This window comes from Amblyraja radiata, chromosome 11, assembly GCF_010909765.2.
Source record: "Amblyraja radiata isolate CabotCenter1 chromosome 11, sAmbRad1.1.pri, whole genome shotgun sequence".
Classification (NCBI taxonomy): domain Eukaryota; kingdom Metazoa; phylum Chordata; class Chondrichthyes; order Rajiformes; family Rajidae; genus Amblyraja; species Amblyraja radiata.
The window spans coordinates 16,195,544-16,215,728 of record NC_045966.1 but is presented as its reverse complement, the minus strand read 5'-3'; the positions used below and the strand labels follow the sequence as shown (position 1 = coordinate 16,215,728).

Below are 20,185 nucleotides of genomic sequence, written 5' to 3'. Positions count from 1 at the left end.
AGATCCCGTTGTACTTCCCCTTTTCCCAACGACGCCATTTAGATAGTAATTTGCCTTCTTGTTTTTGATACCAAAGTGGATAGCCTCACATTTATCCACATTAAACTTAATCTGACATGCATCTGCCCACTCCCCCAACCTGTCCACGTCACCCTGCATTCTCATAGCATCCTCCTCACAGTTCACACTGCCACCCAGCTTTGTGTCATCTGCAAATTTGCTAATGTTACTTTGAATCCTTTCATCCAAATCATTGATGTATATTGTAAATAGCTGCGGTCCCAGCACCGAGATTTGCGGTCAGGGCCGGCCTTAAGCCAATTGGACCAATTGCTCCAATTTGGGCCCCGTGCCTAAGGGGGGGCATGCGCTAGAGTAATCTACTCTCGGCTTGGGTAAATTTACCCCAGGTGGAGGGGGGAAGAGAGGAGTGGAGAGAGAGTGGAGGGGGGAGAAAGGGGTGGACAGGGAGGGGGGTGTGAGGGGTGAATGGAGAGGGGGAGGTGGGTCGTTCCCTCATGGTCCCGGGGCAGCGCTCCCGCCCCTCCAGTCGCCATGCTTCACGCACACAGCCCCGGCTCCACCCCTTTCTCTCCCCGGGGAGACGCGGTGAACAATACAGGGAGGGCTAGGCCGGGGGTTGGAGGAACGTTTACAAACCTCGGCCTCAGCTCACATCCGTCCGCCCGGACCCCGGCATCCGCTCCCGCCGCCGGCCCTCTCCCTCCCTCTCTTCCCTTCTTCCCTCCCTCCCACACACACAACACAGACAACTAACCCACACCACACAGACAACTAACACACCACGCACACATCACGCACAAACAACACACTACACACACACAAACACCCCCCCCCCCCCCCCCCAAGTTAGGATGCGGTAGAAGATGGTGGAAAGTGTCAAGAGCTTCAATTTCCTGGACGGGCACATCTCTGAAGATCTCTCCTGGTCCAAAAATACTGATGCTATTATAAAGAAAGCACATCAGCGCCTCTACTTCCTGAGAAGATTACGGAGAGTTGGTATGTCAAGGAGGTTTCTCTCTAACTTCTACAGGTGCACAGTAGAGAACATGCTGACCGGTTGCATCGTGGCTTGGTTCGGCAACTTGAGTGCCCAGGAGCGAAAAAGACTACAAAAAGTAGTAAACACTGTCCAGTCCAACATCGGCTCTGACCTCCCTAATATCGAGGGGATCTATCACAGTCGCTGCCTCAAAAAGGCTGGCAGTATCATCAAGCACCCACATCATCCTGGCCACACTCATCTCCCCGCTACCTTCAGGTAGAAGGTACAGGAGCCTGAAGATTGCAACGACCAGGTTCAGGAACAGCTGCTTCCCCATTGAACTCAACTCAAACAAAACTCTGAACATTAATAGCCCATTATCAGTTTATTTGCACTTTATCTGTTTTATTTATTCATGTGTGTATATATTTATATAATGGTATATGGACACACTGATCTGTTCTGTATTCATGCCTTCTATATTCTGTTGTGCTGAAGCAAAGCAAGAATTTCATTGTCCTCTCTGGGACACATGACAATAAACTCTCTTGAATCTAATGGGTAAGACAGATGACCTCTGGGTGTGGATAGGTACATGCAACTGGGATGTTGTAGCCATTACAGAACCTGGCTAAGAAAGGAATAGGATTGGCAGCTCAATATTACAGGTCCCACAGGAGAGAGATAGGTGGGGGGGGGGGGGGGGGTGCTACATTGAATAAAGAGAATATCATGACAATATTCTGAGATGACATTATTCATGGTTTGTCCAGTAGGGCTATATAGGTGCTGAGAAATTTAAAAAAAGATGGTCACCTTGTTGGGAGTGTACTATAGGCCCCCAATAGTCAACGGGAATTAGAAGAATATGCCAGGAGAGCAATATATGACTATTATTAACACAATTAAATATGCGTGAGTTGTGGGAACATCCAAAATAATAGGTAGGTATTTAGACTTTGTGAAAGATAACTCATAGAGCATATAAACAGGCCCTTCGACCCACTTGCCCAAGATGCCCCATCTACACGAGTCCCACGCCTGCATTTGGCTCTTAACCCTCTAACCTTTCCCAGCCACGTACCTGCCCAAATGTTTTTTATAAAATAAATCTACGATATAAATAACGATACTGAACCAAACGTTGGTCATTGCAAAGGCTCTCGATCCTAGAACCGACTTGACAACAGGAGAGATTGCAGATGCTAGAATCTTGACATATAAACAAACTGCTGGGGGGAAAATACGATTTGGAATCCCGTCCTTCGAAACCTTTTGTTGGACAAACAGTTGTCGTCTTCCCTGATTGCTCGCTGCTTTTCTCCGTGACATTAACACTGAACGTGTCGTTGTGAAGACTCGCAAACGCCCTGCCGCCTCCCTCCCTCCTCATCCCAAAAACCAAGTCCAAAGTTGGAGGGAGAGGTCCCGCCCCCCCCCCCCCCGGATCCAACGATTGGTTGTTTCCGCCTCTCTGCCGGGGCTCCAGGAGGTGAGCAGATGAGCCCATTGGTCGCTATCGCTGTCAATCAGCGGCGCCCTACTTGCCGCCGAGGTCTGGCTCCGCTCCTGCAGTTGGTGAGGCGGCGGCGGCGGCGGCGGCGTCTGCGTCTGCGCGGTGACGCACCTGAGTGCTGCGGCACTGGAGCAACCATGGCACTGAGACGGTGACAGATTGTCGGCAAACACCCCTCCAGACTCACGGTTAGCTCGCTTTAAATCCCCACTCGAAGAGGACTGTCAGCTCCTCTTCGTTTATCATTGTTTACTTTAAAAAAAACTTTTGCATTTTCTTCCAGCGGATGCGCGAGGTACGTAAATAAAGTCCAGCCCGCCCTTGGTGAGGCTGCGGCCTTTCCGGCTAATTCATTAGCGGCAGCTCCGGCATGGATGGACCGCGCACTTTCCCTCTGTCGCTGCGATGGTCGGCAGCTCCACTGCCTCGCTGTTGCTGCAACAGAATCGCTGAAATACAGTGGCTGCACGTTTCGCTGCGGAGTTCCTTAAGTGTTTATCCACGAACCCCTCCCCCTTCGATCAATTGAAGTTAAGAGCGCTAAGTTACAGCAGTTAGTAACACCTTTGCTCTGCAATAATATATTTTGGTTGCATGCCCCTTTTGTACCCCGCACCTACTTCACTCTCATCGATCTATATTTAGTAAAAAAAGGTTTAAATTATGGAGATAATGTGTCTTTAGGTTTATTTTATGTATGTTCCAAGTTAACATTTTTAACATGAAAACACACGAGACTGCAGATAATGGAATCACGAACAAAAAATAAACTGCTGGATGAACTCAGTGGGGCAGGCAGTTTTGTGAAGGGAGACATAAATGCTGGGGTAACTCAGCAGGTCAGGCAGTATATCTAGAGAAAATAAATATGTGAAGTTTCGGCTCAAAACTCTTCTTCAGACCAATTAATTATTATGGGCATGGAGAGTACTTTTGTAATGGGAAATTAATGGATATCTAAGTTAACAAAACCAACATCTATATATATATATATGATCAACAAATTTTGCTTGAGTAACTATGAGCAAATATGGTCCCCATATCTGAGGAAGGATGTGCTGGCTCTGGAGAGGGTCCAGAGGAGGTTTACAAGAATGATTCCAGGAATGAATGGGTTTGCATATGAGCGTTTGACAGCAGTCGCTGGAAGGTTGAGGGCGACCTAATTGAAACTCACAGAATAATGAAAGGTATAAATAAAGTGATTGTGGAAAGGATGTTTCCACTGGTGGGAGAGTCTAGGACCAGAGGTGAAAGCTTCAGAATTAAAGGGCGCTCTTTCAGAAAGGAGGTGAGGAGGAACTCTTTAGTTAGAGGATAGTAAATCTGTGGAACTCATTGCCACAGAGAACTGTGGAGGCCAAGTCAGTGGATATTTTTAAAGCTGAGATAGCCAATTTCTTGATTAGAACAGGTGTCAAGGGTTATGGGGCGAAGGCGGGAAAATGGGGTCAGGAGGTAGAGATCAGCCACGATTGAATGTCGGAGTAGACTCGATGGACCGAATGGCTTAATTCTACTCCTATAACTTGTGAACGTAATTTTAAAGGGAACAATATGTAGTGCGATTTAAAGAAAAAAAAATCCCCTCTCTGTTTAGCAATCTATAGTATTAATTTTCCAGTAACTTTTTATAATGGGAAATTGTGTGTTTTGGTTGAATAGCTTTCACTTTTAATCTTTGGAAAGCTTTATTCAGGCCTCTATAAGCTAGTCTGAGCTAAAGTAACTGCCTTCATCAAAGACTGCATTTTTTTTAGAAAAGTTCCAGGTTATGGATGGGAAAAGGAAGAAATCCAGGTCTAGGATGAAATTATTTGAGAATTATAGCTGTTGACTATTAAAGGGGAAATTACACCCAACTGTCTTCAGATTTATGTTTATCATTATGTATTGATCGTAGAAAAATTACAACACAAGTTATTTCACTTGTGTCCATGCCAATCAAAAGGATACACTCAAGTCAAGTGTTTAATGGTCCTATGTACTGACAATGAAATTCTTATATATAGCACCCTTATGAGTTCCCCACCACCATGAAGCGTTGTCAAATTTGTATGGTCATGGCATCTTGGATGTAATGTTTACGTATAATCAGATGACCTTTTTTTACATTCATGATTTTCTGTTCATAAGAGTGAATCCTTTGCATTTTTATTATCTTACTGTATATATTTTGAATGAATATTGAAATCCATATAAAACACGTATTTGGAGATTGTTAGCGGAGTTGAAAAATATATTCACGTTGTGAGGAAAGATAAAAATTACTGATTTTTTTAGTGCATTTGTATTTCATGTTTTTGGGAGATTATTTTCACTGGCTACTATTATTTTGTGATACGGTTCGTTTTCATGCAAGGATACTTTGTCAAAGTGATTTGAGAGCAATTTTAATGATATTTAAGAATACTTGTATAAATGTTTGGAAAGAGTTGAGAAATATTTGAAACTGCAACTGCAGGACAATTTTAATACTAAAATGCCACACAGCTAAATAGAATCAGCACCATAATGTTTTGTGCTTTTTCTCTGTTTAATTTGAAGGAAACAAAATAAAAGAGCACCAGTTATTTGAGAAGTGCGTGAAGGGAATAAACGTACAGATGATCCTGGATCAACAGGTAACCAAAAACCTGAAAGAGTACTGGGAAAACATCATGGGGAAATTATTGATGTGCATTGCTTCTCAGACTGGTTTTGGTGAATTACAGCACAATTACTTGATCTATTTTTTTTTTTTTTGTTCTATTGACTTGGGTATCCCTTCACCATTGATTAGAAAAGACTCCAGGCCTGTAATAATTTGGTGGAAACTGAACTATTCAGTGTTAACATAATTTTGAACCACACACCAGCAACAGGTTATGATGTGCCAGAATATTCAATTAAAAAATAATTTTAATTTAAGATAGTAATATTTTTATTTCATTAAATGGAGTAAGATTCTCTAGAGATACAGTGCGGAAAAGGGCCCTTTGGGCCTCTAAGTCCGATCACCTCGTACACTAGCACTATCCTACACATTAGAAAAGATGTACAATATTTACCAAAGCCAATTACATACAAACCTGTACGTCTTTGGAGTGGGGGCGGTAACTGGAGCACCCAGAGAAAACCCACATGGTCACAGGGAGAACATACAAACTCCGTACAGACAGCACCCATAATCAAGATCGAACCTTTGACTGGCGCTGTAAGGCAGCAGCTCTACCGTTGCGCCACTGTTCCACCATCTTGCTTAGTTTAAAACGTTCTTATTTGAGGTTGCTGTAATCACAAAAAAAAATGATAAAATTGTTATGTCGCATGTTATAGCAAATTCAGTGGCACGATCCACTGAATTTGTACCAGTTCTTTGTGGAACAGACTTGCCAATACCAATTTACCTCATTTACTCCAGGTATTCCCTCAAGTGCCTATCCAATTTCCTTTTGAAACCACTGACACTGTTTCCTTCCTTCTAGGCAATGAATTCCAGTGTCTAACCTGTCTATGTAAGATAGATGTTCTTTATATTTCTCTTATCCCCAACCCCCATACCATTAGTCCATCATTGTAAATGTCTTTTGTTTCATAATCTGTCTACTGATGGGAACTGCTTCTCTTTATTTCCCATCCAAGTCTGTCATATCTTAAATTGGATTTCTGAAATCTGATGATTATAGCATAGATTTTTGGATTGCTTGGTGCAAATCAAATTTAAATATTGTTTATGCAGCAAAGCTATTAACCATTTAAATTTAATGGAGACATTTACAAAGAGCAAATATCTTGGATTTTAAAAATGATTGAAAATAATATATATACTGTATAACTATGCTGTTTTTTGAACTAAACCACAATCATTTGAAGTAAAATGGAAAAATGCAGTGTTAACTACCTGGCTACCAAGTTTAGATTTTAGTAGCATTTTGCATGTGGCATAATATATGCATTCAAATTAATAAATTGAGAATAAAGCAAAAGCCCATAAATTTATACTGGGATGTAAATGTTGAGAGAGAGATTGATTTTGGGAGATTTGGGTAAGGGCGAACAATAATGCAGCAAAGCGTACAGCTTTAAATTTGTATATATTTTTTCTATACAGGCACTTGTTTATTTTGCTGCTACAGGTCCTTCCCAGAAAGCTTGACATATGTACAACCTGTACAGATGAATAAGCATTTGGGAGACCGGTGGGAGAAATTTGCATCTTCAGTCATGTCGGTCCTCAGTTTGCAGAAATAGCTGGATTATTGAGTTAATTGCGCCCTAGTTTAACACGTTGACCTTGATTGGCCGATGTTTTATCTAAATATATTGCCTGGTAGCTGCTTTTCCCACATTCAAAATATTTCATGTTATGAACAGTTCTCCCGAATACATAATCTTTGGAAGCCATACATAATCTGGGGAGTATCTATTTATTCAGTTCTTTTGTGAATACTCTAGACAAAACTGGTTCAGGGTTTTGCGACCTGTCAAAGATTTCACTGGGCAGCACTTCTCCAGCATGCAATTGTTGGCCTTAAGTCCTAGTGTCTGGGATACTTCAGAACGGCAACGCAGCCCACCACATTCTGATCAGGTGTGTGTGATTCTAGATGGGCCAGTGAGATTTGTCCCCATATTTTTGCATAGTTTGATTTAACATGAAGTACATAATAATGATTTAGTATGATTTTTGCCAGACCAAATGATACTTTATCTTTGAACTGTTTAATGGGGTGAAAGTTTTCATAGATGATAGAACATAGAGAGGAGATGATGTTGCTCTGACGTTCATTCAGCTTTTACTCTGGATATATTTATTCATCACATCAGTGGTCTTTATGTCCTCTTAGTTGATTTTTTAAAATTGATTGATGACAGATTTGTGTACATAATTGTCAGCCAGGATGTTTATTTATTGCTGGTTGGTTTTGTTTCTCAAGTTTATGTGAATCCACTGTCATCTGGCATTTTAACTTGAGATACCATGATATTATTTTGCAATCTTGTACAGGACAGAGGCACGTGAGAGGCTAGAAGTTGGTATGGTGGGTGGTGTGGGAAAGGTTAGCGGACAGGATAGGCAGGTGAAAGGAGGAGAGCGAGGAAGGAGGGTTAGTTTAAACTGCACAAATTTTAATGCAAGGAGCCTGACGGGTAAGGCAGATGAGCTTAGGGCATGGATAGGTACGAGCGACTGGGACGTTGTAGCCATGACTGAAACCTGGTTAAGGGAGGGGCAGGATTGGTAGCTCGATGTTCCGGGGTACAGGACAGACGAGTGAGGGAAAAAGAGGAGGGAGGGGGGGGGGGGGTTGCATTGTTGGTTCTGGAGTATGTCATGGCAGTGGTCAGAGGTGACATTATGGGCGGTTTGTCTTGTGAGGCTATATGGGTGGAGCTGAGGGATGATCACCTTGTTGGGGGTGTACTATAGACCCCCAGAATAGTAAACGAGAATTAGACGAACAAATATGCCAGGAGATTGCAGACAGCTGCAGGTCAAATAAGGTTGTTGTAGTAGGGGATTTTAACTTTCCCAATATAGACTGGAAAAATCAGAATGTGAAGGTATAGGCAGCTCTGTATTTACCGAGGAGAAAGAGTAGGATGGAGGAAATTGGAGCAGTCACTGGAAGAGTTTTGAAGCAGTCCGTGTTACTGTCGAAGAAGTACTGAAAGTACTATCGTGCATCAAGGTAGACAAATCTCCAGGGCCTGATCAGATATATTCAAGGACATTGCGGGAAACTAGCAAGGAAATTGCGGGAGCCCTGGTTGAAATTTATGAGTTGTCCTTAAATACAGGAGAGGTGCCGGAAGACTGGAGGGTGGCAAATGTTGTGCGTCTTTTCACAAAGGGCTACAGGAAAATGCTGGGAACTATACGCCGGTGAGCTTAACATCTGTAGTTGGAAAGTTACTCTAGAGTATTCTGAGGAATAGGTTGTACAGGCATTTGGATGGGCAAGGGCTGATTAGGGACAATCAGCATGGTTTTCTTACGTGGGAGGTCATGTCTCACGAATCTGATTGATTTTTTTGAAGACGTGACCAAAAAGGTCTTTGAGGGCAGAGTTGATGTTGTGCACATGGATTTCAGTAAGGCATTTGACAAGGTTCCGCATGGTAGGCTGCTCTGGAAGGTTAGATCGCATGGGATCCAAGGAGAGATAGCTGAATGGATAGCAAATTGGCTCCATGGAAGGAAGGGTGATGATGGAAGGTTGCTTCTCAGACTGGAGGCCTGTGACTAGTGGTGTGCCTCAGAGTTCGGTACTGGGCCCGTTACTGTTTGTCATCGACATCAATGATTTGGAAGAGAACATACAGGGCAAGATTAGCAAGTTTGCTGATGATACAAAAGTGAGTGGTTTTTGCGGGTAGCCCAGTCAAGAGTGTTTTATTGTCATATGTCCCAGGTAGAACAAGATAGAAAAATGTGGTTAAAATGCACTTGGTCAGATTTTAATAAAGGCCATTTTTATATACTTTGGTTTCATCATGTAGAAATTACTGCATTGTTTATTCACAGCCCCCCCCCCCCCATTTCAGGGCACCATAATGTTTGGGACACAGCAATGTCATGTAAATGAAAGTAATCATGTTTAGTATTTTGGTGCAAATGTGTATTTTTACAATACTGGAGAGATTTTGAGGAACAAGATTATTATTGGGTTTTTTACACCAATACACTGTTTTAACAAAAATCTACCCATCATGTGAAACCTTATAAATAACAGATATAAATTAGATAACTTCAAGATTGATAGTCAAAAACTTTTTTAATGACATCGTTTTATCACCAATTTGGATACAAAAATGACATTAAAAACGGTCACAACGACTGTTATCGGGGTCGGTACCTCCATAAGTTAAACCACGGAGGCTCCAAACCTCTAATGCTTTTCAAAAACCCAACGAGGTATCCTATGGTAGTAGCAGTTTTTGGACGAGATAATTATTTTTTCTTATTTTCCAATTTAATATATCAAAAACATCGTGGTGTCAAAAACGCAACGACCGTTTACGATATATTTTCCAACTTTTTTAAATCAATGAAAAAAATTAGTTGGACATAAACATAGAAACATAGAAATTAGGTGCAGGAGTAGGCCATTCGGCCCTTCGAGCCTGCACCGCCATTCAATATGATCATGGCTGATCATCCAACTCAGTATCCTGTACCTGCCTTCTCTCCATACCCTCTGATCCCCTTAGCCACAAGGGCCACATCCAACTCCCTCTTAAATATAGCCAATGAACTGGCCTCGACTACCCTCTGTGGCAGAGAGTTCCAGAGATTCACCACTCTCTGTGTGAAAAAAGTTCTTCTCATCTCGGTTTTAAAGGATTTCCCCCTTATCCTCAAGCTGTGACCCCTTGTCCTGGACTTCCCCAACATCGGGAGCAATCTTCCTGCATCTAGCCTGTCCAACCCCTTAAGAATTTTATAAGTTTCTATAAGATCCCCTCTCAATCTCCTAAATTCTAGAGAGTATAAACCAAGTCTATCCAGTCTTTCTTCATAAGACAGTCCTGACATCCTAGGAATCAGTCTGGTGAACCTTCTCTGCACTCCCTCTATGGCAATAATGTCCTTCCTCAGATTTGGAGACCAAAACTGTACGCAATACTCCAGGTGTGGTCTCACCAAGACCCTGTACAACTGCAGTAGAACCTCCCTGCTCCTATACTCAAATCCTTTTGCTATGAAAGCTAACATACCATTCGCTTTCTTCACTGCCTGCTGCACCTGCATGCCTACTTTCAATGACTGGTGTACCATGACACCCAGGTCTCGCTGCATCTCCCCTTTTCCTAGTCGGCCACCATTTAGATAATAGTCTGCTTTCCTGTTTTTGCCACCAAAATGGATAACCTCACATTTATCCACATTATACTGCATCTGCCAAACATTTGCCCACTCACCCAGCCTATCCAAGTCACCTTGCAGTCTCCTAGCATCCTCCTCACAGCTAACACTGCCCCCCAGCTTAGTGTCATCCGCAAACTTGGAGATATTGCCTTCAATTCCCTCATCCAGATCATTAATATATATTGTAAATAGCTGGGGTCCCAGCACTGAGCCTTGCGGTACCCCACTAGTCACTGCCTGCATTGTGAAAAGGACCCGTTTACTCCTACTCTTTGCTTCCTGTTTGCCAGCCAGTTCTCTATCCACATCAATACTGAACCCCCAATGCCGTGTGCTTTAAGTTTGTATACTAATCTCTTATGTGGGACCTTGTCGAAAGCCTTCTGGAAGTCCAGATACACCACATCCACTGGTTCTCCCCTATCCACGCTACTAGTTACATCCTCGAAAAATTCTATAAGATTCGTCAGACATGATTTACCTTTTGTAAATCCATGCTGACTTTGTCCAATGATTTCACCACTTTCCAAATGTGCTGCTATCCCATCTTTAATAACTGACTCTAGCAGTTTCCCCACTACCGATGTTAGACTAACTGGTCTGTAATTCCCCGTTTTCTCTCTCCCTCCCTTCTTAAAAAGTGGGGTTACGTTTGCTACCCGCCAATCCTCAGGAACTACTCCAGAATCTAAAGAGTTTTGAAAGATTATTACTAATGCATCCACTATTTCTGGAGCTACTTCCTTAAGTACTCTGGGATGCAGCGTATCTGGCCCTGGGGATTTATCGGCCTTTAATCCATTTAATTTACCCAACACCACTTCCCGGCTAACCTGGATTTCACTCAATTCCTCCAACTCCTTTGACCCGCGGTCCCCTGCTATTTCCGGCAGTATATTTATGTCTTCCTAAGTGAAGACGGAACCAAAGTAGTTATTCAATTGGTCCGCCATATCCTTGTTCCCCATGATCAACTCACCTGTTTCTGACTGCAAGGGACCTACATTTGTTTTAACTAATCTCTTTTCACATATCTATAAAAACTTTTGCAGTCAGTTTTTATGTTCCCTGCCAGTTTTCTTTCATAATCTATTTTCCCTTTCCTAATTAAGCCCTTTGTCCTCCTCTGCTGGTCTCTGAATTTCTCCCAGTCCTCCGGTATGCTGCTTTTTCTGGCTAATTTGTACGCATCATCCTTCGCTTTGATACTATCCCTGATTTCCCTTGTTATCCACGGATGTACTACCTTCCCTGATTTATTATTTTGCCAAACTGGGATGAACAATTTTTGTAGTTCATGCATGCAGTCTTTAAATGTCTTCCATTGCATATCCACCGTCAACCCTTTTAGAATTAATTGCCAGTCAATCTTGGCCAAACTGGTCATCAAAACTAAGAACTGAGCCAAGCTTCAATTTGGCAACACACTGTCTCTTGTTTACCTTTCGTACGGACCAAGTCGCTAACTTCATTCCTTCGTGTCATCTTCGGGTAACTCCCGAACGACCGTTACGGAGACATTGTACTTACTAAAAAATCAGCCCAAATCAAACGTTCTGATGAATCATTGGCCATTGATATAGCTCAAATCCATAAGGTACCGTTTAGATCACATTGGTGAAAATGTTTGCTTTTCACTAATAATGTAACATTCGTTTTCTGGGACGTACGTTTGTGTATGATGTGTAATGCGCATTGCAGTGTTCACTCAGATGGATGCAGTATTCTACTACATGATCAGGTGAATGAAGTGGAAATGGTGTTTGCAATTTTATTGTTCCATGTGGTATTCATAAACATAGAAAGGAATAAGAAATACCTGCACTTACTGTGCCAACCAGGTGGACACCACGTGACAACCGTAACACAAAATGAATTTGTGTATTCTGATGCCATTTTCGGAAACATGCCATCAATATGCTATCTTTTCTTACATTTTTGTTGATACCATGTTAGTCATGAATCCAATAATGTGCTTGTCAACCTTTTTGAAGGAATTTGATATTTGACCCCCTTTCGTTGGACATTTTTGTGTGTAGTATTGTAAAAAGACACATATCCTTTTAGTTTAGATAGAGCATCTTGTCGGCATGGATGGAATGGCCTGTCCCACTTACTCGACTCCCGTCATAGGTCGTTGCAGGTCGCCGAAAATTTTCAACATGCGACCAGAACAAGGTACGAATCTTTGGGCGACTACTCACGACCATACAGGCTTCACCCCGGTGTCGCCTGTCTGGTCGTGAGTTGTCGTCTCAGTCGCCCAAAGAGTCGTAGCGTCTTTCTGGTCGCCGCTGAATTTTCAACATGTTGAAAATTTTTGGCGACCTGCAACGACCTATGACGGGTACTGACATTTGGCATAAAAGTCACGCAAGTGGGACAGGCCCATAAGGCTGAAAGGCCTGTTTCCGTGCCATGTGACTCTAGGTCTGTATTGAAGACACTTCATTAATAACACCAACGGATTACACAGTACTCATAAAATGAGAGGATTTTTCTTTTGATTTGGGATGTGAAAACGTGATCCAATGCCTTGACTGAGGTTTCGGCAAAAGTCTGCTCTGTCTAGGCAAGACCTCCTTGCTTTTCTACTCTAACCCCTTTGCAACAAAGTCGGTAATGACCATCATTTTATTAGTTTAAAAAACAGTTATAGAAAGAGATCGGACTGTCCACAAGTTAGTCCTGAATCCTAAACTAAGAAAATAATAACTCACTTAAGTTGGGTGAGTTCTTTAATGAATATTTCTCACCAGTATTTTTTGGGGATAAAGTCAGGAAAGCTGGGAATACAAGAATGAAAACAATGATGTTGTGAAATATCCTGAGCTTATGAAAAGGAAGGTGTTGATTGTGTTGAGTCATGAAAGTAGATAAGTCTTCCAAGCGTGATCAAGTCTCTCCTAAGATGTTGTGAGAAGTAAGAAGAAATTGCAGGTGCCCAGGCAGAGTTGTTTTAATCTTTAATTTAATCTTAATTTAGTGCCCAACTAAGTAACTGAGAAGTGGGCAGTGAGCCACTTTCTTGAAACATTGTAGTAATTTGCTTGAAAGCACCCCTACAGTGGTGCAGGGTGGGGAGTTCTTGTATTGGTCCCAGTGGTCAATTGATTTCCAAGTCAGGGGGACATGCAACTTGCAGGGTGATCTGCAGATAGTGGTTTTCCATGCACCTACTACCTATATATCCTTCGGACTAAAGGTTGCAGGTTTGAGGGGGTGTGTTGGACTACCTTGGTGAGTAATGGCAGTGCATGTCAAATTGTCTGATACCCTAATGCTGGTAGTGAAGGGACAAATACATAAAATGGTGAAAAGGTTCTTTTTCACGCTGGTGTCAAGTTCTTAAACATTGTTGGAATCCTCCTCAACCAGGCAAGTGATGCAGCATCTCTGCATAAAAGGAATAGGTGACATTTTGTGTCAGAGCCCATCTTTAGACTGAAAGATCTGTTGGGGTTCGGGGGGTGTTGACTGTAGGTGAGAAACGACCATAACAAAACAAGGCTGGTAATAGATAACCTCGGGAAGGGTGGATTCAATAATGGCCCCTTTGTTGGATGTGCCAAGGGCAGATGTGCCAAGGGCAGGGATACTGAAATGCGAACAGTGGAACCAGTAGGATGACCTGGTGATGAGGGGGGGGGGGGGGGGGGGGGGGGTAGGGGGGGGGGGAGGAAGAAATACAGGAGTTACTTAAAATTGGAGACATCAATATTCATACTGCTGGGTTGTAAGCTGTCCAAGCGAATGGTGTTCCTCGAATTAGTTCATTAATGTCATGCCTTCTTCACCACCCTATCTACTTGTCAGGCCACTTTCAGGGCACTGAGGTCTTGAACCCCAAGGTCTCTGTGTTCATCAGAATTCCTTAGCTCCTTGGCTGAGAAATTTGAATTATGACTTAAAATTTTTCCTTTTGTTTTGAAAGTCTTTATTGTTTCTGTTTCATGAGCCATGCAGCAATTGAGTTTCACATCTTACATCATCGTAGAGTTGAACGAAATATTCCTGTACGGATCTTTACAAATTCTCACCACTTCTATGCTGTAATGTTTTGATATCTTCCAATATCTCCACACTGCACAACTTTGTAATTCTGTGCTTCCCCTGCAGATTTTTTGCTTTATCTCCTCTTGATGATGTATTGAATCTCCTGCAGGAGTATGACAACGTCCTTCTTTCTTGAATTAAATGGATTATATCCTTAATAGGGCAGCACAGTGGTACAGCAGTAGAGTTTCTGCCTTATAATGCCAGAGACTTGGGTTCATAAATTCATAAGTGATAGGAGCAGAATTAGGCCATTCGGCCCCATCAAGTCTACTCCGCCATTCAATCATGGCTGATCTATCTCTCCTCCTCAATCCCATTCTCCTGCCTTCTCCCCATAACCCCTGACACCTGTACTAATCAAGAATCTATCTATCTATGCCTTAAAAATATCCATTGACTGTCTGTGGCAAAGAATACTACAGATTCACCACACTCTGACTAAAGACATTCCCCCTGCTCTCCGTCCTAAAGGAACATCCTTTATTCCTCTGGTTCTTTTAAAGTTTTTTTTTAAAGACAGTTAAATAATCTTAGAATATTTGAGTATGATTTGGAAATCATGGTTTGTGCAATATGGAAGTTAAAATCTCAAGGACACAATATGGATAGATGACGAGAAAAGGATTTCAAAGGCACAACTTTCATTGGCTTGTTTTTATAAAAAGGTATCTGTTGCTTATGCCAAGCATTAACAGTTTCAAATATTTGTGCTCCTCTTTGCTTAAACTTTGTGTGGAAATGTTGACATTTTTCTTTAAGTGACAAAACGTTCCCAATGCATAATCCCATGCATAAGTTGCCAATTTCCTCCCAGCCATTGCTGGTGTTTCGTTGCCTGCACTCCTCTGCTGGAGTCCTTGTGGTCCAGCATGGGAGAGTGCAATTGCAGAAATTCCACACACCTTATGGTGAAAAATATATTTTGGTAACCGGGATCATATTGGACGGATCACGGTAGTCTTTATTTTAATTGATGTTAACAATTGAAGGTGAATGTTTATATTTTTAGTGTTTTTAATGTTTGTGTCAATTTGTTGTTAAACAACAACTAAACAGGGTTGTTTAGCTATTTTAAATACTTTGGGATGTGGATATGGATCCATTTAGATTTTAGCAGGTGTTTAATTCCCTCAATCTCGGCTCCTAACGCTATTTTTAACAAAGCATTTCTTACGATTCTTTTATGAAGACAGCCCCAGTTTGTCATGTTCCCAATGTAATGTTGAATTGAATCACCTTTGCATCATCTAAGGCTTTGATAATGTTCTTGAATCAGGGTCATCTAACTGAGGCTTAATTTGTAATTCATGCTGCTTTTGCAATTCCGCTTTTTGAGCTTTTATTGTGTAGATACGGTTTGGGATTCCATATGATTTTAACGTGCTTTACATTTTTGGTGATTGAGGATTTGAACCATTGGTGTCTCCCATCCTTTACTCTTTGAGACTCATGTTGGGAATTCAAGCCCTTCAAATAATTCATCAGTGGATTCTAGCTATTGCCATCTGTGCATTCAAAAGCTATTAAAGGACTATGGGCCAAGGCCTGATGCAGACCATAATATTCTGTCAGCATATATTTTAAGAATGATCAAAGCAAGATATATGGGATAATTTGCTTGAGCCATTTATGGGATCCTATCGTGGTAGTTACATTGTTAAAACAGTTAAAAATTTTATTTTCAGGGTGGAATGTATTCATGTTTCAGTTTTCATAAATGTATGAGCTTTGCCAAATATGAAATTTAATGACAGACGTGTTTGTATTACTCCTCCGCACCTGCCTGAAGTTATCTGCAAACTCAGTTTGCCTCCACGTGGTTTATGCATGAAGTACTAAATTTCAGACATGCACCTATAAAAGTGAACAATTGGCGGGTTTGGGCCACTTACAGTTTAGAGGAAGATTATGCTGGGGGGGTGGGGGGGTGGGGTGGGGGGAGAAGGGGAGAGGGGGAGGCAGTTGAGAATTCAGATGAATAAGCAATTTGAAGGTTTGAACCATGCACGTTGGGAAATCGGGTAGGTACTATTTGGTAGTGAGTTAATCTGCTGCTTGGGCTGAAAATCATAGATGAGCATGAAAGGACTGTCTGCGTAAGATTTATTTTTCATCCTTTATAACATGAGATCATAATTGTAGAGAACATACATTTTAACCCAGCTGTTTGACTGCTGAAGCCTTCTGCAAAAAGTGAAGACTACTGAAAGATATAAAACAGTTTAATAAAGATAGGTGGTTCCTCAAGCTTTCTGTGACAGTAAATCCTATCCTTTCATCCATAATACATAGCTGAGGTAAAAAGGTGGAAAATTCCTGTCTTTTTAGTAATTTGTTTTTCCTTTTTGCCCAGTAATTGTATGTCTGACAATACAATGTCTGGCAATCACTCCCGTTGTGCCAGAATTGATTTCCTTTATCCCTCATTTAGCTGCCTGCAATTTATTAGTAAGTAATCTACAATGGAAATGTGACACCGTCGTGTGACATGTGAAATGAAGTGACATTCCTGGTACATTTCTAAGTATAGGCTGTTGGAAAACCATGCTTTGGCGTGGAAAAAATAATTGGGTCCAATGAATTCCCCTGTTGTGCTTAAGTTATGAGAACTATAAATACATTAGCTATTTTTACTTATATGTGTAATCTTTACATTTTCAACCTTTATATTTGTGAGTGCGGTACATCAATTCCAAGTTAGCGATGGATACCTGGCATTTAGCAGTTGCATTTGCACATTACCAGTAATAATTTCAGTTGAACATGAATAAAAATGAGGAGACAATTTAACTCCTCTGAGAAGCATCTCATGATTTGTCTTGCTACCAGCCAGAAATAGCTTTTGCTAAACCTAAGACATTTTTAACATGGTCGCATGTCGTATTTCAACAACTTCCTGGAAAATGTTTCTTCCTTAAACTTCACAACTGTACAACCATTTTTTCCCCCTTCTTTATTCTCTAGGTGTGAGCAGTGCTGGCAAGATGCATTTATTGCTTCTGCTGCATGCCTAATAGTTTGCTGGCATGGGATAAGCTGTCACATGGGCTTGAAGAATGTCAGTGAACCCATTTTATGGTTTGTCACAATAAAATAACTTTAATAGAAACATAGAAACATAGAAAATAGGTGCAGAAGTAGGCCATTCGGCCCTTCGAGCCTGCACCGCCATTCAATATGATCATGGCTGATCATCCAACTCAGTATCCTGTACCTGCCATCTCTTCATACCTCCTGATCCCTTTAGCCACATCTAACTCCCTCTTAAATATAGCCAATGCTCGAATGCTCTAGCATTTTTGGTACTGCACATAGGAAATACATCTTGTGCTTTTTATTTACTTTTACGTAAACATTGGAAGAATACATTTTATTCCATATCATAAATTTTTGAGTTGGGATTTGTGAATTTGAAAGGAAGAATTTCAGTCATAACACAGGTATACTGTATAAGATAACTATGCCCTTCCGGTTGCTCTAACCAGTTCTGTGAAGTTTTCCTGCAGCATCAAGCTTTTCTCCTCGCCATCAAATGAAAAATAAATTGTTTCAAAATTCAAGATAAAAACAGCAGTGCACTCGGTTATGATGTTTTGAAGTTAACTCCGTTAAGTATCCGGGGAGATAAAGGGAATGCGGAGGAAAATATACTTTTAGCTGACTATATGAGAAATATAATAGAGGATGCGGTAGGGTGATAATTCATCTTGCAATTGTATCTTGTCCAACCAAGCTTTTTCAGGAAGGACCTTCTCAATTTATTTTATTTGAATCAGATAACTGTTCTTCCATTGCTATGAATACTTGTTTCTCCTCCCAAATGGTAAACATTGGATTCAAACTGTAAGATTATTGGCATTTAATCCTTCTTACTTAAATTTACATAGAGAGCCAGCACAGAAATTGGTCATTCAGCTGAACTAGCCCCCCCCCCCCCCCCCAGATATTTATTCATTATCTGACTTTGTCAAATGATAGCCCAGCCATAAATATAGCTGTGCCATTTGCTGCAACGGTTTCATAGTAATTTCACATTGTGAGTAAACAATGGTTTGTCTTTCTCATTTGATTTGGGGATTCTATTGATGCTTTCTACTTTCTCCAAAAATAGGAACATATTCTCCAACTGCTCCTTGATAGGAAAGGCCACCCCTTGTGCCCCTCTTGTCAAAAAAAGGAAAAGGGCATTATCTTTCGTTCCTGACAACTGTTGCCTGTATTTCTGGTACCATACTTGTATCTAGCTTTTTTTCTCCCAGATGATCAAAATTGTATAGGATACCAAGAGTGCTATAACCAGGACCAGATGAAAAGAAAATGATGGTAGTTTGCGCTCTTTCCAGAATCTGAAATTAATATATCATAAGTTTAATAGATATGAATGAAGACTGATTTCTTCCCCAGTATGTTTTCACTACAAAATCATGAAAAAGTGGGGGGAAAATTGTGATTGTATCATTTACTATATATACAGAAGTTAAAGAAAATAAATATCATAGCTGAGTTTTGTCCTTTTTCTTTCCAGAACTTATCAATAAAGATTCTTCTCCGGAAAACACTACACCATGAGTGAAATAAATAGTGAAACTGGATTCTACAGTGTACAAGTTGGTGATTCCACCTTCACGGTTCTTAAGCGATACCAGTCATTGAAACCCATAGGATCGGGGGCACAGGGGATTGTTTGGTAAGTATATTGCCAGCTACTATATATGAAGGTCTCAGAACATAATTAGGTCCCATAGTATGAAAATATTTCAATCAGTATAAATTCCTGAACATCATTGTTGCGCATAATTCTCTCTGCTCTCTCCCCCCAACCCCTTATTTTTATGCATGCTCTGACGATTCACTTTTACTTGTATTCTGTCATGGCTTGTGTCTGTCCTCTTTACCTTATCCCCTCCCTTTTTCCTAAATGTTCATTCACTCTTTATACTTCACCTTTTCCTATTTTGGTAATCCCCAGCCCTTTCATTTCCGTTAACTTGCATTTCAGTTCATCTTTCTTGTGGATGATTTGAAATTGGTTCATGTTCAGCGAAGTACCATTATAATGGAAATACAGTTTTTCAATGCTGTTCTTTCATACTATTTTGCAATGCCTAATTGCATTGAATCACAGCACAGGATGGGCCCTTCGACCCACAACATTTGCGCTGAACATGATGCCAAATTAAACCGATATCATTTGCCGGTACATGGTCCATATCCCTCTCTTCCTTGCATTTCCACGTCCCTATCCAAAAGCTACTTAAATGCCACTATCGGCAAAGATCTTATAGCGGAGCAAGATAGGCTACTCCTGCGAAATGCAATGGGCTGACGTGTAGTACGCTATGGAGGGGATCCTGGGCATTTTTCCACGCCCATTTTAGTAACCTGAGCCTACCTGACCCGACCCGACTCGCAGTGTAATCAATGTTGCGGGGCAACAGTTTATGTGGGTTAGATTCATAAATCTGTCAGTTCATACTGGTAATTGTCTTTTTTAATGTTTTTTAAATCATTTCTTTTTAAATGGCTCACAAGCAGTGTTTGAGTTGATTTTGTAGTAACCGGAACCGACCCGACTCACAGGGTAATTGACATTGCGGGGGAACTTTTTGTGTGTGATATAGGGTTAGATTCATAATTCTGTTAATTCTTGTTAAAGAATAAAATGTTTATAAACACACATACATGAAAATTATATAAATGTATATAATCATATAACACACACAATTATATTTCTTCTGATCCAATA

The 20,185-nt window shown here is 41.1% G+C and overlaps 1 protein-coding gene across 4 annotated transcripts in view; it reads left to right on the top strand.

Annotated features, from left to right (window-relative positions):
* The first annotated feature begins 2,565 nt into the window (after nt 1-2,565).
* The window catches only part of mapk9 (mitogen-activated protein kinase 9), a 68,445-nt gene continuing 50,825 nt past the window's right edge, over nt 2,566-20,185 (top strand). For 3 of the 4 annotated variants that reach the window (XR_004413435.1, XM_033029408.1, XM_033029411.1), the window contains exons 1-3: nt 2,566-2,713; nt 5,073-5,149; nt 18,965-19,126. Coding sequence is in view for 3 of the 4 variants with exons in the window: in XM_033029408.1 (XP_032885299.1) it covers nt 19,005-19,126 (122 nt within the window). In the remaining variant the exon portion in view is untranslated. The other variant, XM_033029410.1, reaches the window with a different exon arrangement.